The following is a 20,409-nucleotide window of genomic DNA, read 5'->3' as shown; positions in this document are numbered from 1 at the left end:
TTAAGTAAACATTTCATTAATTAATTATGTGTTTCATAAATTATTTATTTATATATTACCAATTTTAAATAATTAATGACACATTTAAATAATTATTTAATTATTTAATAACATGCATTTAATTAATTAAATAATTATATATTTATTTATATATTTGTTGATTTATTTCCAATATTAAATAATTGATGACACATATGATTTAATTAATTATATATTTATATATTTCATTTTGGCACTTTTAGTCCTCCATAAAAATGTGCAGATCAACTCGTCTAAGTAATGCATGTGGAATGATTATAAAGGTGAAAATAAAGAATGTATCCAGTAATAAAACACTGGACAGGAAGCAGCGGTATTAAATAATGATGAAGCAGAAAGAATGGCTCAAACTGAATTGAAATTATGAAAATATTATTAATTATAAATTATTATTAATATTATATATTTTGTCCCGCTACTGTAATACGTATTCTGATCCTCCACACTAGTATAGTAGGTGGCGGTAATGCGCCTCAAACGCTAGTTTTCAGCCTCCATTAAACAGAACGAAGAAGAAGTATAGCGGATGTAAAGTTTGTAGTTTCCGGGTTTGAAGGCCTTCCCCGTTCGAGCACAGTTAGCATTGCGTGTGTGTGTGTGCTAACGTTGTAGGATATCAGAGTAATGTTAGAAAATACTTCAGCGTTGAGTTGAGTTCTCCTTCTTTGACTCTGACGGGTTTCAGGATCTTAAAGATTTATTCAGACGGCGGCTGCTCGCTGCGGTTATCAGAGATATATCAGAAACAACAACATGTGGATACGAAGAGGAGCTCCACCGACACAGGAAAAGATGGATGTGACTTTAACACCTGAAATCAAGCTGCAGAGAGCAGGTAGGTTTTCTTTTCACTGTTGGAAACGTGTTTCCTGCTCATAGCCTTTAGCTAACAGACGCACACAGCACAGTGTTAGCCGCAGCTAGCTCCTGCTAACAACATCATTGACTTTACTTGAAGACTCTTTAGTGGATGTTGTGGAAGGATTATAATTATAATGTCTGATGGAGCTTCACATTATCAGTGACAATCAGTTGTTTGCTGTTTTGGCTGTTTCCTCATTTAGTACAAACCAATGGGCGCGCACTGTAGCTGTTCCCACTTAACGTTCTTGAAGCCAAAATACGCCGCTTAGGGGCGCTTCCATCTTGCGATTTTGACGTCATTTGGAGCCAGAGTCTGCGCAGTAGGGTCCGAGGGCAGGAGCCCTGGTAACACGCCCCGCCCACTTAGTGTACTGCCCTGATGACTTACGCAGCCCAGCTACGCCGAAACCGCTCTGCCGGTCTACGATGAAGAAATGTGTAAGTACAACAAACCACCGTATTCAAAGTCTAATATTTAAACACACTGTTAAACTGATAGTTTGCAATGTGATTCATGTCTGCTTTTCTAATATATTTAAATAAACAGTAAATCAATTGTTTTTTGTGTCTTCATTTAGGCAAAGAAGAGATAAAAGCAGCTGGTCTGACATCTTCCACAGAGGTGAAGTGTAAGTTAAAATCATCTGTTAAAAGTTTATATCCTGTGATTGTTTTGAAGTTTCATAAGAGGATTGTAAAAACAAGCTATTGTTAACAATACAGTCTTCTAAAATAAAAATCACACTGAGTCATACACCAGCTAAATGTTAAATAGAAAGGTGATGTTTTCTTTTCCATTTTACAATCAACAGAAACTAAAAATGACTCATTTCAACCTTCATCTTCACACCTGTTACAGAGGTCAGGCTGGGGTCGCTTAGTTTGAAGGAACCTCCTCCTTTTTTCACCTGTGCTTGGACTAAGAGCTGTGCCAGATGCCCTGCTCATCCACTGTGGTAGAAATGACCTTACACCAGCAGCTCTCCCAGATGAAGAGTCCTCTCTGCCATCACCCAGAGGAGCTGATCGACGTCTGAAGAAGGTGGACAGAGTCTGGTGCTTTGTGACAGTGAACAGTGAGAAGGCTACCATAGTCATCCTCAGATAAAACACAGAGATCCAGGTCAATATTTAATTTATTTTTCTTAACATGATGTTACCCTGTGTTTGAAAGGCCAGATGCTGGAGGGTTGTGTTGGATTTGCTTTTCCATCATATTTTAACAGTCAAACAATCATCTAGGATCTCTGTACTTTATTTCATTTTTGTTGGGATTTCTTTGTTAAATTATTTTTTATATTTTCTCCTATGTCCCAGCAATTGGACCTGATGGTCTCCCTTACTTATTTTCCACATGGAATGAAGCCAGGGGTTGTTTATTGAAGATTTATTTTCATAAAATGTTTAAATAAACTTTTTATAAATCTGATATGACTGTCTCTGATTAACTGGAGCACGACAACGTGTTGGTCACAGTAAAATAATTTAATTTAAAAAATAAAGTTTATAGCTCACATTTGAAAATGCCTTGAACTGACCTTCATTTCTTCTTGACCAACAACAGCTAAGACAACAGCAAAGCTAACAGACGAGCTCAGCTTGTCACAGCTGGGCTCGTCTGAGATAAATGGCCTTCAAACTTATTTAATATTACACATTTAAAGCCAATAAGCATAGCAAGATACGCATGAGATTATATTTCCATTTATTCAATCACAGACTTGTCAAACAGTCTGGCATTTTGTGCTGCTGTTTTCAAGAGTTAATAACTGAGAGAAGAAGACCATCGAGAGAGAACAGGAAACGCTCAGGGGACAAGTCCTCCATGTTGTCAGGGGTTGCTGATGGATCTGAATCTGAGGGCATCTTCTGTAATAAAGAAAAACAATCATGGAGTTAAATGTAAAGTATAATGAATTTTACTGTGATGTTTATGCTTCAGACCTGAAATCAGATCTGTCCTCAGGTTCTGCTAAACTTCAGGTTCAGAGCTATTTAAGAGGAAAAACAAAATATATAATAAGACGATATTGATGATGAATCCAATAATATGATCAGCTTTATGAATTTATGTTTGAAGACAAAAGTGTTCCTGCCACTTTCTATTGAAGATTCTTGTAAACTGTCATCACATGGGCCAGCCTGATAAATTAAACTAATGTTAAATATTCTCATATAATCAGACAGCCAATTTGTGTGCTGAACCTCACCGGAGCTGGAATCAGAGTCTGGACTGCTGTTTCCTTTGGGCATTGATTTCCTGGTAGACAGAAAGAAGAACAATTTAAACATGAACTTCTTGCAGAACCATAGAGGCTGTTAAAATCTTCTGCTAGTCTTCCTTACATTTTAGGAAGGATTATAAATTGTTACTAAAATTACTTTGATGCCGATAGCGGTTACAATAACACGGTCCAATCATATGAGAGATCATTTTACCTTTCAGTCCTATGTGAAGGCGTTCTCTTCAGAATCAGCACTGCAAAGACAAGATGATGGCGTCCACCTTCACAACCTGCTGCTTCAGTCTGGCTGCATCATAGTCACCTACAGGAACACCACCAGAAATACAATCAAAGTACTTCACTTTATTTATCAGAGGATGTACTGTATGCAAAGTAGAATTTTTTTTAGCTGTAATTCCTCAAAAAGATTTGAGACTGCTTTGTTATTTGAGAGCACAGATTGTTTCTTTTCCCTTCTCTCTGTTGGCCTGTACATGACCTTTTAGTGCTGTAAAAGATGCTACAGTAAATCCTGGATCAGCTGTGTGGATGGTGTGACTGTGTGGTAAAGCTTTGTTAAAGTTGTTACGCACATACTCATATGCCTTTGGAGAGTAAAAGTGCAGTGTGGTGGCAAACTGCTTATAAAATATAAAATAGTATTTTATTGGTGAGGTGCCCCAATCAAAGCGTCCTACAGAGTAGCAGCAGCAGCTTTAGAGGGAGGAGATGAGAGCATTATGGAGAGGAGCGCTCTTTATGTCTTCTTTTATTGTCTCCTCCTAACTTCAATAACAGCAGCATGTTGTGTGTAACACTGGTCTCCTGGGTTAACACCTTCCTTTCAAAGGCAACCGCCACAACCGCACCTGAACTCAATCAATCATTATTATTTGTATAGCCCCAGTTCATAAGTGTTATCTGGAGACACTTTACAAAAGAGGATATGGGTTAATATGCAGGAAAAATTTCTCCTTTGTATTCTTCATGTTCCTGTTGTCCACATTTCCTCCCCGCTGAGGTCGGAGATCAGAGCAGGGGCGTGGTTGTGGGGACGACACTGTCCCTCCTTTCCTTTTTTGTAGTAGCAGTATGTCCCCCCCCCGAACATCCCTTGGGTTTTCAGTAAAATTAATGATAATTACAAACTTTACATTTTACAAATATAAAAACATCCATTCATAAATATATATACACATACAAACATATTTATAAATATACATTAACATTTAATATCTATTAAAAATGGACTAAACCTGTTATATATATTTTTGTTGATTACTCACATTTCCAGTCGTTATCATAGCCTGACAAATATTTCATTTTAGATTTGTAACAGGTCGGGGCTTGTCATGGCGGCTGCCACGAAAGACAGAATGTTAATCGTTGCCATGGAAACACTGGATGTCACGCTAAAGACCATCGCATAAGGAAGCGTGAGCTGCTACTGAAAGCTGTGATAAAAACATCATGGAAATTAGCGCCCGACCGATGTATCGTTTCGCCAATTAAATCGTCTGACATGAGCATAAAACGTGACTATCGGCTAAATTACAGCCGATTAGTGACATGAACGATTCTTTGAAAAGATCGAATCTTATGGTTGAGCGAACTGAACCGAATCACCGACTGAAAAGAGTATTTCATTTCTCAACTTCAGTTGAGCTCTCCTCTCCTGTCTCGTGTCTCTCTCTCCTCTCTCCTGTCTCGTGTCTCTCTCTCCCGTCTCGTGTCTCTCACTCCTGTCTCGTGTCTCTCACTCCTGTCTCGTGTCTCTCTCTCCTGTCTCGTGTCTCTCTCTCCTCTCTCCTGTCTCCCGTCTCGTGTCTCTCTCTCTAGACTGTAAGTGGCGTGCCAAGTAGAGTGAGTCGCTCCGGCCTCTCCCTCTCCCCTGGTGCTGGAGCCTCTGAGGCATTGGTCAGTGATTGGATTTGTGTTCTGAACTGAGCTTTTTATAGCTGCTGTCAGTTTGCAAACGGCTTATTTATCCAACTTAATTCTCAGCCCATTGGCTTATTATTCACCACCGGCCGTTGTCAGTACGATCGCGAGCAGAACTAAACGTTCGGCCGTGTTTCAGTTTATTAAGTTCTGATTCGCAGTCAGAGCTGCAGAGAAGTACTGAACGATTCAGTGAACAAATCTTTTGAACAAATCTTTTTACTGAACTGATTCTACCGATTCAGTACACTGTACTGCTTTTCACATCACTACAGTCGATAAGCACCAATGATGTGGAGTATGTTTGCCAGTCATACACCATTTCAATTTAGTTTATGTGTTCAGTGTTACCCCTACCATTATATTAGGGGGGCGGCCCACCCCCCCATGGCACCCCCCGCCCCTCTTGAAGGTCAAGTTAATTACATTTTTTTTTTTAGATTTATTTTTGGGCTTTTTGTGCCTTTTATTGTAGAGATAGGATAGAGTCGGAAATCAGGGAAAGAAGTCTTTTAATGATACTTTTCTGTGTCGGCGTCCGTCTGCCCGCCCAAATCCTGCCTATGGCCAGCAGGGTGACCATCCAAATATTGCTCAGCTACAAATGCACACGCAGGTATTGACTTGAAGGATAGACCACAGTTGACCTGAACGAAGTGAACATACCTTTGACTGACGGTTGCCTTTAGATAAGCACAAAACTAAACCATCTTTTTCTAACAGAACAACAATAACATGAATTCCAGTTACATTGTGAATTAATTGATTGCATCTGAAACATGAAAAACAAAATTGAAGTCCAGCAAAGCATGCTGGGATATACTACTACTACTACCCACTACATGAGGATCACAGATGAGTCTGAGTCGAGTGGTGATGGTACGTATTCAAGTTTGTACAAAACCTTCCTGGTTAATGAAGTAAATACACACTCACTATGTCATTCTCCTCTTCAAAATAATTATTCTATAACCGTACCCATGTGTCGCTCATGGAGCTAATAATTAGCCGGCTCTGCTCAGCTGAAGGAATGCTAAGTTTAGGGGAATCACTTCTCTATACCTGCAGCTCAGGAGAAAGAGTAGTGGTGAGAGTTCTTGAGCTCTCTTAGGCTCCTCAAGATCGTTGGTTTACGGCCTGCCAGAACAATATATCTAATATCTTTTCTATTGTATGATTCCAATTAAGTTTAGCTTGAATAATTAAAGAAAATTGCAATAATCAATAGCATAGAATTACAACATTTTGTTTAACTGTTTTTTATGTTTTTATTTTTCAGATGGCTGAGGGTGGAAGAAGTACAGTGCGGGACTACTTCATGAAGGAAAGCAGCATTTTCTATTTGATACTTTCAACTTAAGTTTGATATTGTTATATAGCTTGTTATTTTTTAATTTCTAAATAAAGTTTAGTGTTTCAGTGCTCTGTTGTTATTCTGGCCAATAAAAGCTTTGTTCAACTTCAAATAAATCTTGTCTTCATTATCTTTGCCACAAGTTTTTGATAACTGTGTTTGTGGGATCAATGCAAACATGTGAGTATATCTATTTATCTCTTAAGATCAAAGATGGATCTCAAAAAGAGATCGGCCGATATAAATCAGTATCGGTTTGGTTTCTCCTTTATATCGGATCCAAAAATGTCCTATCGGTCCCTGATGTAAATTATACCTGGATTCATTGTTACTTAACATATTCTCGTCCTCAGGTCTGTTTCATCCGTTCAGCTTGACTACGGTCTAGTCCGAGTTCGTTCAGCGGGGAGCAGAGAGAACTCCCATGATTCCCCGCCAGCTTCTACGTCATTGTTTTGATTGAGAGCCCCCTGGCAGTGGAATTTACATACTGTGCGTTTAAATACTAAAATATTACGACTCCAAAAGCATTAAACCACCAGCATACAACACGTCTACGTCACGTCTCTGTCTGGGGAATACTATTATATTTATTTCCCTGGTGAATTAACTTCATAATCACAATCGTCATTCTTCTAATTAATGATCAACACTACACAGCAGAGAACAATGAGTGCTAACACATCCCACAGAACAGCTATTGACCCCTTGACCTCCTTTTCTCTCTTTCTTTCTTTCTATACTCCTTGGGTCTTGGGCAGTTCTGTGTCCTTCAGCAATCCAAGTGAGTGTAGACGCGTTCGAGGCTCACGGCTCCGTGCAACATAAGAAAACTTCTGTTTTGAGATAAGACGCACCAAAACCAAGAGAACTTCCCTCTTGTTAATGCACTGATTCAGGTGCCTTGCTCCTATCAAAAGTGAAGCTTCTCATTGCTTGTTTGAATAATGTTAATTACAACTGTTATGTACAGCTGCTGAACTCTTCTAAATAACGTACTCGGTGTTTGTGTCTGTGTGCTTGGCCAGGCCACTGTAACTCCTTGCTGCCTGTGTAAAATGTTTATAAAGGGCAAGGTGACTTTTCAGCTTCCACCGATCTGAAGCCGGACGCTACCCCTCTGTTGTCCAGAATCCGGATGATTTTACAAAACTGAATGTCCAAACTGTCAGCACATTCTTTAAGCTCCATTTGGTTTGATTAGAATCCTTTATTATTGCCAAGTACATTTACAGATTCAAGGAATGTGTCTTGGTGTTTTGATGCAAAACAGTTAACAAAGGAAGTAAAGTAAAAATAGCAAGAACTTGAATCGAATCAAATAAAAGTAATACATATATATATATATATATGTGTGTGTGTGTATACACACGAGTACAAAAAATCTAAAAACACAATGTACTTACGGTGCAGTATTAAAAGTCCAGTGGGCGTTAATGTTATGCATAAAAACAGGTTCAGCCTTTTAATGTTCTCTGACTGGGGGTGATGAGAGTCTGGGTAATGTTGGAGGAGGGGGGTGGGGGGCAGGGACATTGTTCATCAGGCTGACAGCAGAGGGGAAGAAACTGTTCTTGTGGTGAGAGGTTTTGGTCTTGATGGACCACAGCGTCTTACCAGAGGGGAGAGTCTCAAACAGTCCATGTGCGGGGTGAGAGGGGTCGGCCACAATCTTACCTGCACGCCTCAGGGTCCTGGGCTGTATCCAAATTGCCAAGTACCTACTCAATCTGGCAGTAGGCAGTACCTACTATCAGTGCTGTATACTGTTTAGTAACTACTATTCAGTAGGCGCGCACAGTAGGCAGCTATTTGTTCCTACTTCGTCTGATTCATTCAGTATGGAAGTGCCGTCATTTACGTTTCCCGAACCTGCCGCATCCAGGTCTCCTCTTTTCCTTTCACCAATCGCGGACAAAGCGATTCACAAGTGAGGCTTAATTAGGTCTGGGCAGAATTAGCTTTAGAGAGTGTTGATCGAAGCAGAAACTGTAATTTTTATCTTTGTTGGACCGCTGCGTCCTGAGTTTTAACTGTTTAAAACTCTTGTTGTTTCGGACCGCTGCGTCCTATATGTGTTTAGCGTAACAACGTTATAACCGGGTATTACTCTTCTGATCAGAAAGGCCAGTGTAAGCCGTATTAACTTGAATTCGGCTATTGGTTTGTTTCTGTGAATGAAGGGAATTACTCCGAGTTGTGGCGCGGGAGTCGGACTGTGATCCGGCCTCTTCAGGCACGCATTTCTCTTTTATTCTCTTTTATCCTCTTTTATTTCCTCTTCTACGAACATACACACACACACACACATATTCTTGTGTAAACGTACATCTGGAGACCAACTCCACCACCGCGCCATTACGCACAGGGATCTATACACTCGCGGCTATCCAGACGCCTCAGAGACACAGATCGTGTAGGGTTGAACTCGGTCTCTTTTAGACATTAAGGCCACGTTTAGGCCTTTGTTAGGTGTGCGCCATCGGAAGGGCGACCACGTGGGACAAAGTAATCTTCCCCCCCCTTCTCTCTCCCTTTCATCCACACACTCACGCACCCAGGTCCTTGTTAGGTTTGCGCCATCGTGAACGACCACGTGGGTACGAAGCCATCTTCCCCCCTTTATTCTTCCCCCTCTCTCTCTCTCTCTCCCACACACACACACACACACACACACACACACACACACACACACACACACACACACACACACACACACACACACACACACACACACCTACACCTACACCTACATTCACACCCCTTCCACAAGCCTTTGCTTGATAATGTTTGTTGCTTAGATTAGTTTATGATAGTTATTTGTTTAATTAAGTTCATTGATTTTGGATTGATGTTGCTTTGTTTAAATAAATTCTGTTATAATTTAAGAGAGCAGTTGTTTGTGGTTACTGGTGTATTTACATTGTGATATAAGCTGGGTGCGAAGGCTTTGTGTACGGATTTCACGCCTTCAATTTATTAAATATAGTTATTCATTATTAATAATATTAGTAATTAAATAACTAATTTGAGACTGATTTGAGTGATATTTTGGTTATATTTACCTGATTACAGGTTGGTGCCCCAAAACGAGATTAAACATAGTTTAATGATATTTTATTTATATTATTAATAATTAAGTATAATTATTAAAGAATATAACCAAAGTTGACTTGATACAACCCCAACAATGGTGATGTGGACACGTTCAGCGGGGAGAGCTTGTCCTGGAGCAGAGCCGGGATTATTGTGTTGAAAGCAGAGCTGACATCCACAAACAGGATCCTGGCGTAGATTCCTGCTGAGTCCAGATGCTTTAGGATGAGGTGGAGGGCCAGGTTGACAGCATCATCCACAGACCTGTTGGCTCTGTAGGCGAACTGCAGGGGGTTCAGGAGAGGGTCTGTGATGTCTTTGAGGTGGGAGAGCACAAGGCGTACAGCACATCTGCATACAACTTATCCATGAGGATTTGAAAATGATTCATAGCTCCCATTTCTGTCAATACAACAACTGGGAGCTCAAGCCGGTGTGCAGAGCCATACTGTGATGTTTGGGAAAAGTGTCTGCAGTCTGTGTACCACTCTGCTCTTGCGCCCCAGCGTGACAGACGCCCCGTCACAGAGAGAGAAAATCCTTGTTTAATGAAGCAAGCTCTAAAGAAGCCAGCAGCTTGCACACAATGCCCTCTGCGCTAAAGTCATCGAGTTCAAAAAAATATATTCTCAGGTGACTCCATCTCCGGCAACTTTAGTCTCAAATACACAGTTAATGCTCTTTTTATTCAAGCCGGTTGCATCATCAATTTCTTTTTATCAAATGAAATGTGTTGTATGTTGAAACATGCCGCGTTTGAGTGGAGTGGAATCCTCATGTACAATACATTCACTTCCAGTCTATTTCATGCTCAAAGCCGTAAGCTGGGGTCTCATTTATAAAACAGTGTGTAGAATCCATACTAAAAATGTATGTGTGCCAAAAATAATTCAGATTTTTAAAACCGTTCGTACGCACACCTGCACGCTATGTTCCCTTTATAAATCACGATCCACCTGGAAATGTGCACGCGTAGATTAGCCCCATGTTCGGCCCTCTACACGCCCACACAAGCTGTACAAAAAGTCATTTGTTTGCACTTAGTCTGATTTGATACTGATTAATGTATCTGTGAATGTGTCCTCCTTTGCCTTGTCCAGAATGTTTGATGGTGTGATATGCGCCTTTGTCTTCCTGTGTCAAAACCTTTTTCCTTAAGCCTTTTTCCTCCAGGTCGTGATCACAATAATTAACTAAGAGAAAGAGAGAGAGCTAATGCCTCTGCTCAGGTTAAAAATCTAGGCATCACTCAATCACGTCAAAGTGTGTGTAAGAAAATAGTTTAAGAATAAAAAGTCTTGATTTTTTTACATAAAAAAAAAACACAACTGGCTTTTGCAATTTTCGCTTCCTGCCGCAATTTAATTGCAAAAAAAGTCTAAAAACATCGCAACATGCATTGCAATTTTTTCTTGAAAAGCTGCCGTGAAATCAGGCATTTTAGGCCGCAACAACCCCCCAAAAAGTCCACAAAATCCTGGAGAGACTGCTTAAGGCCCTCTGTTGTTTTTTTAATGTCACTGAGACTAATTACCATTCCTTTGCCAGTTTCATGCCTTTTGTTTTTTCTGGACCAAGTGATCCTACTATTTCACAGCCCAGTCCTGTTTTGTCCATTGTAAACCAAGTTAGCCCCTTTTGGCTTTAAGATAAGATAATCCTTTATTTATCCCACAATGGGGAAATTTACATTGTTACAGCAGCAAAGATTGCAAACAAAGTACAATTTAAATAAAAAAGAAAAATTAAGAATGTACAAAAAAATAGATACCAAAATATAGAATTTGAAAAAATAGATCAGCTGAGCTGCAGTTTTGACAAAAATGTAGTCCGAAATATTCCATGTAACACAGACATGCACACAGTGTACATAAAGTGTAAAATGTTATTGCACAAAGTGGATTTGGTAAACATAATATAACATTAATATAACATTATTATTATTGCACAATGTCAGAGTGAATTGTCCAGTTGTGTGTGTGTGTTTTGTGATCTACTGGGAGCAGGCTTGGTTGAACAGTCGGACTGCAGCAGGAAGGACCTGCGGTATCTCTCCTTCAGACACCGGGGGTGGCGAAGCCTGCCGCTGAAGGAGCTGCCCAGAGCTGTTACAGTACCATGCAGGGGGTGGGAAACATTCTCCATCAGAGATGACAGCTTTGCCATCATCCTTCTGTCTCCCACCACCTCAACAGGGTCCAGGGGGCAGCCCAGGACAGAGCTGGCCTTCTTCACCAGTGTGTTAAGTCTGTTCCTGTCTGCAGCCGTAGTGCTGCTGCTCCAGCAGACGACTCTGTAAAGGATGGCTGATGCCACCAGAGTCATAAAAGTCCTCAGGAGTGCTCCCTGCACACCGAAGGACCTGAGTCTCCTCAGCAGATGAAGTCTGCTCTGGCCTTTCTTGTAGAGAGCTTGGGTGTTAACAGTCCAGTCCAGCTTATTGTTCAGGTGAACACCCAGGTACTTATAAGAATGTCATTGTCCTTTCCCTGGATGTTCACCGGTGTGGGAGAAGTTGGTCTGCGCCTGCAGAAGTCCACCACCAGCTCTTTGGTTTTACCCGTGTTGATTTGGAGGCAGTTCCGCTGGCACCAGTCCACAAAGTCCAGGTTGAGTTCTCTGTACTCCCCCTCGTCCCCATCAGTGATGAGGCCGACAATGACAGAGTCATCAGAGAACTTCTGCAGGTGACAGTTAGGTGTCTTATGGGAGAAGTCTGCAGTTTACAGGGTGAAAAGGAAGGGAGCCAAGACGGTCCCCTGTGGGGCCCCTGTGCTGCAGATGACCCGGTCAACTGTGGCCGGTTGGCCAGATAGTCCAGGAGCCAGGATGTGAGGTGCAGGTCGACTCCTGTGTGTTCCAGCTTGTCCCTCAGAAGCATGGCTGTATGGTGTTGAAAGCACTGGAGAATTTACCCTGGCACGGCAATCCCGTCTCCGTCTCTTCAGCTCGTGGGGAATATTGGGTCTTTCGCCGGTTAGCTTCGCAGTGCTACGGAGGGCTAACAGCTGATCGCGGGTGTAAACAATAGAGTCACTGTTACACGAGACCTCCGTGGTCCCAGATGTAAACAGTAGAGTGAAAAACAGCAGAAATACCAGCGCAAACTCAACAAGAGTTTTGTCCATCTTGTTGTAGTGGATTATGGAAGTAACAAACGAAAAAGAAGCAGAGTAAAAAGAGCTAGAATAATAAAAAATAAGGAAAAAAAACCTGTTACGGGCAGGAGCTGCTGTAACATGCGACCACTCGTGCGGCGCTGCTACTACTAAAGAGGCTCACCAAAACTGAGCCTCGGTCCAACCCCCCCCCCCCCCCGTTTGTGCTTGTGTACTCTTCATCTGCATTCTTTGTCCCAAGTTTTCCTCGTCGTCTTCCTCTGCTCGTTCTTTGCTGGTGTCAAGTGCCACTACAAGTTTCCCCAGTAATTCAAATATAAACGTCTATGTTGTGGACCCTCAGTGTGACTCCCCAGCAGCAAACTGTCTATCAGGGTTTTCCAGCTCCATACACTGAGCTTATGATGCTGAAATGTTTAATTATAATTTGTTATGTTCTGACAATAAAGAATAATTAAAGAATAATTAACCATCTGGTTTCATCAACTTTCACTTGGGACCAAAAATCAGCTTTTAAATTTGAAAGAAATAATGATTGATAATTATCGATATCGACTGATTATTACATTTTTTATCGTGATAATTGTTTTTGTCATATAGCCCAGGCCTACACCCAGCCACTACCATCGGACTGTGGCTGTGCATCAGGCGCTGGTTGTGGGGACTGTTGGGGTTTTATCTAGTCAAATTTGGTTATATTATTAATAATTATATTTAATTATATATTCATATAAATAACAATGTTATTAAACTACATTTAATTGACTCGGGTGCACCACCCTGAAGTCAAGGAAAAATAACCAAAATATTACTAAAATCAGTGTCAAATTAGTTACTTAATTACTAATAATATTAATAATTAATAACTGTATTTAATAAATTGAAGGCAATTGTTTCCCCTAGGTTTACAGCTTTGTGGGGGGGTGGGGACACACGCCGACACAAACACTTGAAGGAATCTTGGTGTTCATGAGTTACTTTTAATGACAGCTGTCCTTTTCTATCGGAAAGGTATCCTAAATGACTTCTTTCCCTGATTTCCGTCTGTATCCACTATCCTATCTCTACAATAAAGGCACAAAAAGCCCCAAAAAAAAAATCAAAAAAAAAAAAACTTGACCTTCAAGGGTTGCCCCCCTGATATAATGGTAGGGGAAACACTGCACAATGTTAATACATCAGTAATCACAACCAACTGCTCTCTTAAATTATAACAGAATTTATTTAAACAAAGCAACATCAATCCAACATCAATGAACTTAATCAAACAAATAGTGTGTGTGTGTGTGTGTGTGTGTGTGTGTGTGTGTGTGTGTGTGTGTGTGTGTGTGTGTGTGTGTGTGTGTGTGTGTGTGTGTGTGTGTGTGTGTGTGTGTGTGTGTGTGTGTGTGTGTGTGTGTGTGTGTGTGTGTGTGTGTGTGTGTGTGTGTGTGTGTGTGTGTGTGTGTGTGTGTGTGTGTGTGTGTGTGTGTGTGTGTGTGTGTGTGTGTGTGTGAGTGCAATATGGTGGAGCCGTTGAATTGAAGGTAAACTAGCATAGCATTACATACATAGGCGAACACAGCAGTTCATTACAATAAAACAAATGCAGTAGCTTACAACAGATAATAAACAGAATATGACATGTCGTCAACACTGATGCATAATTATCAGTGGTTATAAAAGAAACATAACTATTTCCGAAACTATTTCTGCCCAGATCAAAGCTCTTACTTGGGGTAACTCCTGGTGATCGTTGTGAAGTTGGTTAGATCGTTGAATGTTAAATCAACAGATTCAGGCAGGTTTCCTTCGTGGCAGATGTAGGAGGAGGGTAGCAGGATTCAGATCTTCGACCAGAGCGCTGCTCTGTGGTCTACTGGTTGCAGGAGTCTTTGTGTCCTTGTGGATTCAGGGATCAGTGGGCTTCCTTCAGTTCAATGACGTCTTACGAAAAATCAAAGGAAAGAAACTCTTCTTTTTGCTCGAACCTGATAGCATCTGATTGCGCCCAAAACTCCTAAAAATATGCTGTGGAAGTAGTCAGCTGAATCCTCTGATGCTTGAATTCAGCATGTGAAGAGCTACCTAGACTGAGCAACCTCAGCTCTGGAGTTTAACCTATGTAAGTCAAGAGGAGGAAAGGGTTTGTCTTGTATGCCGGAGTCCATCTTGTTGGAGAGGTAATCCTCTGGTGTCGGCAGACAACACTTGAAGAGAATGAGCAATGCTGGAGTGATTGCTTTTAAGGACTTTGACTGCCTGTGGGTTAACCTCAGGCCTCCTCCAATGAGGATAGAGAATTCAGACCTGTTCTTCTCTTCCTTAAAAGTTTATAAAAATTGCCTAAACATTTTGTGCTGTTTCCATAACATGTTTCATTCTTGTTCACTTTGTCCTGCAGATGTCCAGCAGCTGTTGGTGGGTAAAGAAGAGCTTCCACCTGAGCAGCAGGAGTGGAGCCACATTCTGGACCAGGAGGACACTAAGCCCCAACACATTAAAGAAGAACATGAGGAACTGTGGAGCAGTCAGGAGGAAGAACAGCTTCAAGGACTGAAGGAGGCTGATACCACCATGTTCCCCTTCACTCCTGTCTCTGTGAAGAGTGAAGATGATGAAGAGAAACCTCAGTCGTCACAGCTTCATCAGAGACAAACTGAACAGATGGAAACAGGAGTTGGAGAGGACTGTGGAGGAGCAGAACCAGAGAGGGACTCAGATCCAGAGAGCTGTTTACATCCAGAGATTGAGGTCGAAATTGAAGGCTCTTCTGAGACTGACGACAGTGATGATGATTGGAAGGAGACCAGAGAACATCAGTCAGGTTTAAACGCTGTGGAAAACTTGAGAAATTATAAGAAATCATATGGTTGCTCCGAGTGTGGGAAATTATTTAAAGTCAGAAGTCGTTTGATCCAACACATGAGAATTCACACAGGAGAGAAACCATTCAGCTGCTCTGAGTGTGGAAAAAAATTTCACCTTAAAGACAGTCTGACCAGACACATGGTAGTTCATACTGAAGAGAAGCCCTTCAGCTGCTCTGTTTGCAGTCAAAGATTTAAACATAAGTGTAATCTGACACTTCACATGGCACATCACAGAGGAGAGAAACCCTACGGCTGCTCTGTTTGTGCCCAAAGATTCTCTTGGCCCAATCAGTTAAAAAGACACAAGTGTGTTGGAGGTCAGGATGCACATCTTCAAAACCAAACTGAGGAGAAAACGGAAGCAGAAACAGAGGGGGACTCAGATCCAAAGAGACATACACAACCAGAGACCCATATCGAGACTGAAGACTCTTTAGAAGCTGAGACTGATGACAGTGATGATTGGAAAGAGACCAGAAAACATCAGTCAGGGTTAAATACTGAAAATATTAGATCACAAACTGATAAGAAACCACATACCTGTTCTGAGTGTGGTAAAATATTCAAAAAGAAACATGATCTGACCAGACACCTGAGACTTCACACAGGAGAGAAACCCTTTAGCTGCTCTGTTTGTGATAAAAGATTTAACCGGAAATGGCATCTAACCACACACATGTTGGGTCACACTGGAGAGAAACCCTTCATCTGCTCTGAGTGTGGAAACAGATTTCGACAGAAAAAGCATCTCATCTCACATGAGAAAATTCACACTGGGGAGAAACCCTACACTTGTTCCTACTGCGGTAAAAGGTTCAATCGAAAAGGAAGTATGAACACGCACATGATTGCGCATGTGGGAGAGAAACCATTTGGCTGCTCTCTCTGCAGTAAAAGGTTTTACTATAAAGCACATCTGAACTCACACATGTTGGTCCACACAGGAGAGAAACCCTTCAGCTGCTTTCTTTGCAGTAAAAGATTTACCCTGAATTCTTATCTGACACTTCACATGGCACACCACAGAGGTGAGAAACCCTTCAGCTGCAGTGTGTGTGAAAAAAGTTTCCTCTGGCGCTCTCAGTTAAGAAAACACAAGTGTGTTGAAGATCCGTCTCCAAATCAGAGTGACAGATTTGATGACTTTGGACTTGATTTGACAAAATCATGAAGGAATTACAACTCGACTTGGAATTCAACACCAATGACTTGTGACTTCACTTGGACTTGAGCCTAATGACTAGAAAATACTTTCAATGGTTATAAAAGATACAGTTGGAATCAGGGAGTCTGATAATGGAAATATAGTCAACTGTGCACAGAATATTGTGGGATTAAGATCTACGTCTTTCAGTATTTTCATGAAAATATGCTGCGTTTAAAGTGTGTTGGTGTACCTGCTGCTCCTCTGCTGTCTGCATGTTGCAGGGGCGAGCTAATAAACATACACACCGGAACGCCAGCCATCATGCGCACCTGTTTCCTTTTTGCACAACACAACACAGTCCATGATCCATAAGGACCTAGGGTGCGTTCGAATTGTCCCTCCTATCTCCCGTCACTATCCACTTTACCTTAACCCCGGGGAAAACGTCATGAGGTCAAGGAAAGATGTTAGGAGAATTCATAAAGGATTTAAGGAAAGACAATTGCGTTGCTCTGACAATCCGACCACATTTCCACTAGGCGAAGTAATTAAATGTGATGGGCCGGTGGAGGTTAATGACGTTGGTCTGCTGTGGGGAAACTACAATGTTCAGAAAATGGACTACTAAAAGATCATCTAAAAAACATTCCCCTGTGCCTTCTTGCCGGTGAAATAATCCTAATCAACACAAGGTTGGGATTGAAATAAAAGCAATATAGGCTACCAGGCTACAAGTAACAAAAGTGAACCCATCACCTTCCTGTCCACTCATAAATCATCAACATAAATATGATTGTATGAAATTCATCGTTACATTTATGCAAGATATAGGCCTACATAATGTTTTAAGCATACAAATGTACAACTGCACAAATATGTTGAATAAAACATCTGGATAAAAATGTCTCTTTTCTTTTTATCCCTTACATGATTTGTGTCACTTTACGATCGTCGTTAATGTTCGTGATCGGTCGGATGCGCGACTCGCTTTAAATGTTGCGGCCGAAAGGAATTGTGGGGCGGTATATCTCATCTCCTTTGGTTAAGGATGGTCCAGTGTATCCTATGCTAAAGGAGGGTATGAAGGAAGCATTGACCCACCTTTCCTTAGCTTTTAGGGAATTTGAACGGCTCTTATCATGGCCGCCACTTAAATGCTTCATTTCACTCAGTTAGGAACCTTCCTAAACAAAAATGACAATTTGAACGCACCCGTAGTCTTCATGCTCGGGGACTCAGGTCATCTGTTCAGGCTGTAGTTTCGACTTGTCTCCATTCTCTCTCACCGTGTCTACATTTATCAACAATCAGAACATTAACAGAGGTCATGTATCTCACAGCCTGCTGTAGTCTGGGAACGTCTGCCCACACACTGAAAAAGGGGGAGCAGGGGTGGACTGGGCACTACTACCTTTAAAAAAAAAAAAAAAAAATGAAGGTTAGCAAATGTATTTTTCCTTAATGCTCATTGTCTTGACCTAATCTAATGAAATGATCCAAATCCGTGATCTGATCCATCGAAACAGTTAAACACAGAAAAAACAGAATGTAGAAAAAAATAAGTCAAACAGTCAGCCACAGTGTTGTTGTTTTTGTCTTTTAAGAAGTAGGCTAAATAAAATCATATTACTGGCAATAATAGTTTGTATAAATCTAACAGATTATTACTCTGTTAAAATGGCATTTCATTTGGTGAAGAGAGATAATGACTTGCCTGGGAGTCGAAATTCAAAGGTCAGGACTTGACTTGGGACTTGTGACCAAAGGCTTGAGACTAAAAACTGACTTGTAAAACAATGACTTTGTCCCACCTCTGCTTCAAAGTGTCAAAAAATGAACACTTATTTTAAACAGGCAGACTGAGAGGACTGTTGAGGAGCGACTCAGATCCAGAGAGACACTTACAACCACAGACTGAAGACTGTTCTGGGGTGATGGTTCAATAGTGAGTTTGCCCCAGTAGTTCCTGCATGTTGAAATACCTTTTAGAACTGTATTAATAGTTTGACATTCTAAGATAGTATGAAGTCCAACTTGAGGATCTACTAAGGACAAGAAACAAAGGGAAACGGACCTGCCTGAAACAAGTCCTCCATCGCCTGATGCTACTTTTCTGGAAGCTATTACAATACAATCCTACAATCCACTAAGATGGAAATTTGCCAGACAATCGACATTCGGATGGATCCGTGTCTTCCCTGACTTCAGCCCCTTAGGTCGCCAAACGCTGAGCAGCATTCAACAGAGAGTTACGATACACTTTATTAGCCCCTTTGGTGACTTTCAAAGAGACTGTTTTTACAGACTAATGAAGGCTAAGGAGTTAGCTGAGTTTCACTTTGGTACATGCAGAAACAACGATGCAGAGGACACCGGGATGGAGAGCACGGTGCTGCTGCTGACTGGAACTGAAAGTGATTACATCTTTAACCACTCTGTTCCCAGTCCTTTGTTTACCTCTTGGTGTGGGCTAAATATTCAGATCTCTTTAAAGTTAGTGACATTCTGAAGGCAGCTAATGATAGCTTGATAACTCACATGCATATCCAGGCTAATGTTCTTTCTATATATTTTTTTTGTTTTTGTATGTTTGGGTCAGGACTTGTATACTGTACACATACTCTGTCACACTTCTGGGGGTTATTATGCCTTTTTGTTTAGCTTAATAAATAATGCAGGATAATGTAACTCCAGTGAAGAAGGGGAAACGGCTCAGTTTGATCACATGGAATGTTTCAGGCCTGAATCACTCTGTAAAGAGTGGTAAGGCATATTAAAAACACGTCCCTTAAGAAACTCACCTAAACAAGAAGGAATATATTAAGCTGAGGTGTGGACCATAGCATGGTATGACCATGTTATGTGTGCGGTTATATTACTAAAGAAGGTACACTTTTCATCCATAAAACGATCACAGATACAGAGGCAGGTGGTAGGGTTATACTCTTTACCCTTGACATTGGTTAATGTGTCTGAATACAGACTCATCCTCATTTTATAAACATGTTCTTGCTCACAGACCAATCTAGTAATGGTGGGGATCTTACTCTTGTTATGGACCCATATCTGGATCGCTCATCATCTCGTTGAGTCGATAATTGTGGGGGTAATTGTGAATTTATTTTTTTTACTTACCTGTTGATTTGTCAGTTTGCCAGTTATTTTCTTAATCTAATTTAAATGTACAATATGTATAATTTTATGACAATGTTTACATTAAAATATGTTATACATGTTTTTTAGAGTTCTTACATTACCTCAAAAAGCAGAGATAACTCCCATGATTCCCCGCTAGCCTCGAAGTCATCTTTTGTAATTATAGTATTGATTGAGAGCCCCCTGGCGGCGGCATTTGACAGTACTCATTCTCATTGCCCTGCTAAGCGTTGCATGCATTATTCCTGTGAAAACCTTTGTTTTCCGAAGTCACAGAAGAATGAAGAGGAAGCATCCATATGAGAGCAAAAAAAAGAAAGCAAAACATTTGAGCAAACGAGAAGGATGAAGTGTCTCCTTGAAATGCTGATGATGGTAACTATGATTGATAACATAAAGGTGATGAACACTGTTTGGACTATAGAATCTCCACTGGTTATCATCTGGTATTAGCTAAGAAAACAAAGATACTCCTGGAGGCATCCATGTTTTATTTGTATCTTTATTTAGTGATAAGAGAAATAACCTGCTAGCTAACCAGACAACACACAAGGCAGTTAGAGAAAGTGAAGCAGATTGAAATAATGGTGATATAGTTGATCAGGAAAGGGATGAG

General features: G+C 40.9%; 1 protein-coding gene across 5 annotated transcripts; it reads left to right on the top strand.

Moving 5' to 3' along the window:
- Positions 1 to 532: 532 nt before the first annotated feature.
- LOC109994043 (gastrula zinc finger protein XlCGF57.1-like) lies at positions 533 to 19,874 on the top strand. 5 transcript variants are annotated; one of them, XR_010668763.1, is made up of 4 exons: positions 549 to 874; positions 1,104 to 1,341; positions 1,482 to 1,525; positions 1,716 to 2,332. XR_010668763.1 is itself a non-coding variant. In XM_065963786.1 (2 exons), exons 1-2 carry the CDS (start codon positions 793 to 795, stop codon positions 16,659 to 16,661), a joined length of 1,722 nt encoding a protein of 573 aa, XP_065819858.1. In that variant the 5' UTR covers positions 533 to 792; the 3' UTR covers positions 16,662 to 19,874. The 5 variants fall into 5 exon arrangements, 1 of the variants encoding a protein (XP_065819858.1); XR_010668762.1 differs by having other exon boundaries at positions 550 to 874; positions 1,763 to 2,332; XR_010668761.1 differs by having other exon boundaries at positions 550 to 874; positions 1,482 to 1,532.
- Positions 19,875 to 20,409: the final 535 nt, after the last annotated feature.

Source organism: Labrus bergylta, chromosome 15, assembly GCF_963930695.1.
Source record: "Labrus bergylta chromosome 15, fLabBer1.1, whole genome shotgun sequence".
In the NCBI taxonomy this organism is placed as follows: Eukaryota; Metazoa; Chordata; class Actinopteri; order Labriformes; family Labridae; genus Labrus; species Labrus bergylta.
Note: the sequence above shows the minus strand (reverse complement) of the source record. Positions and strands in the feature narration are given on the sequence as shown.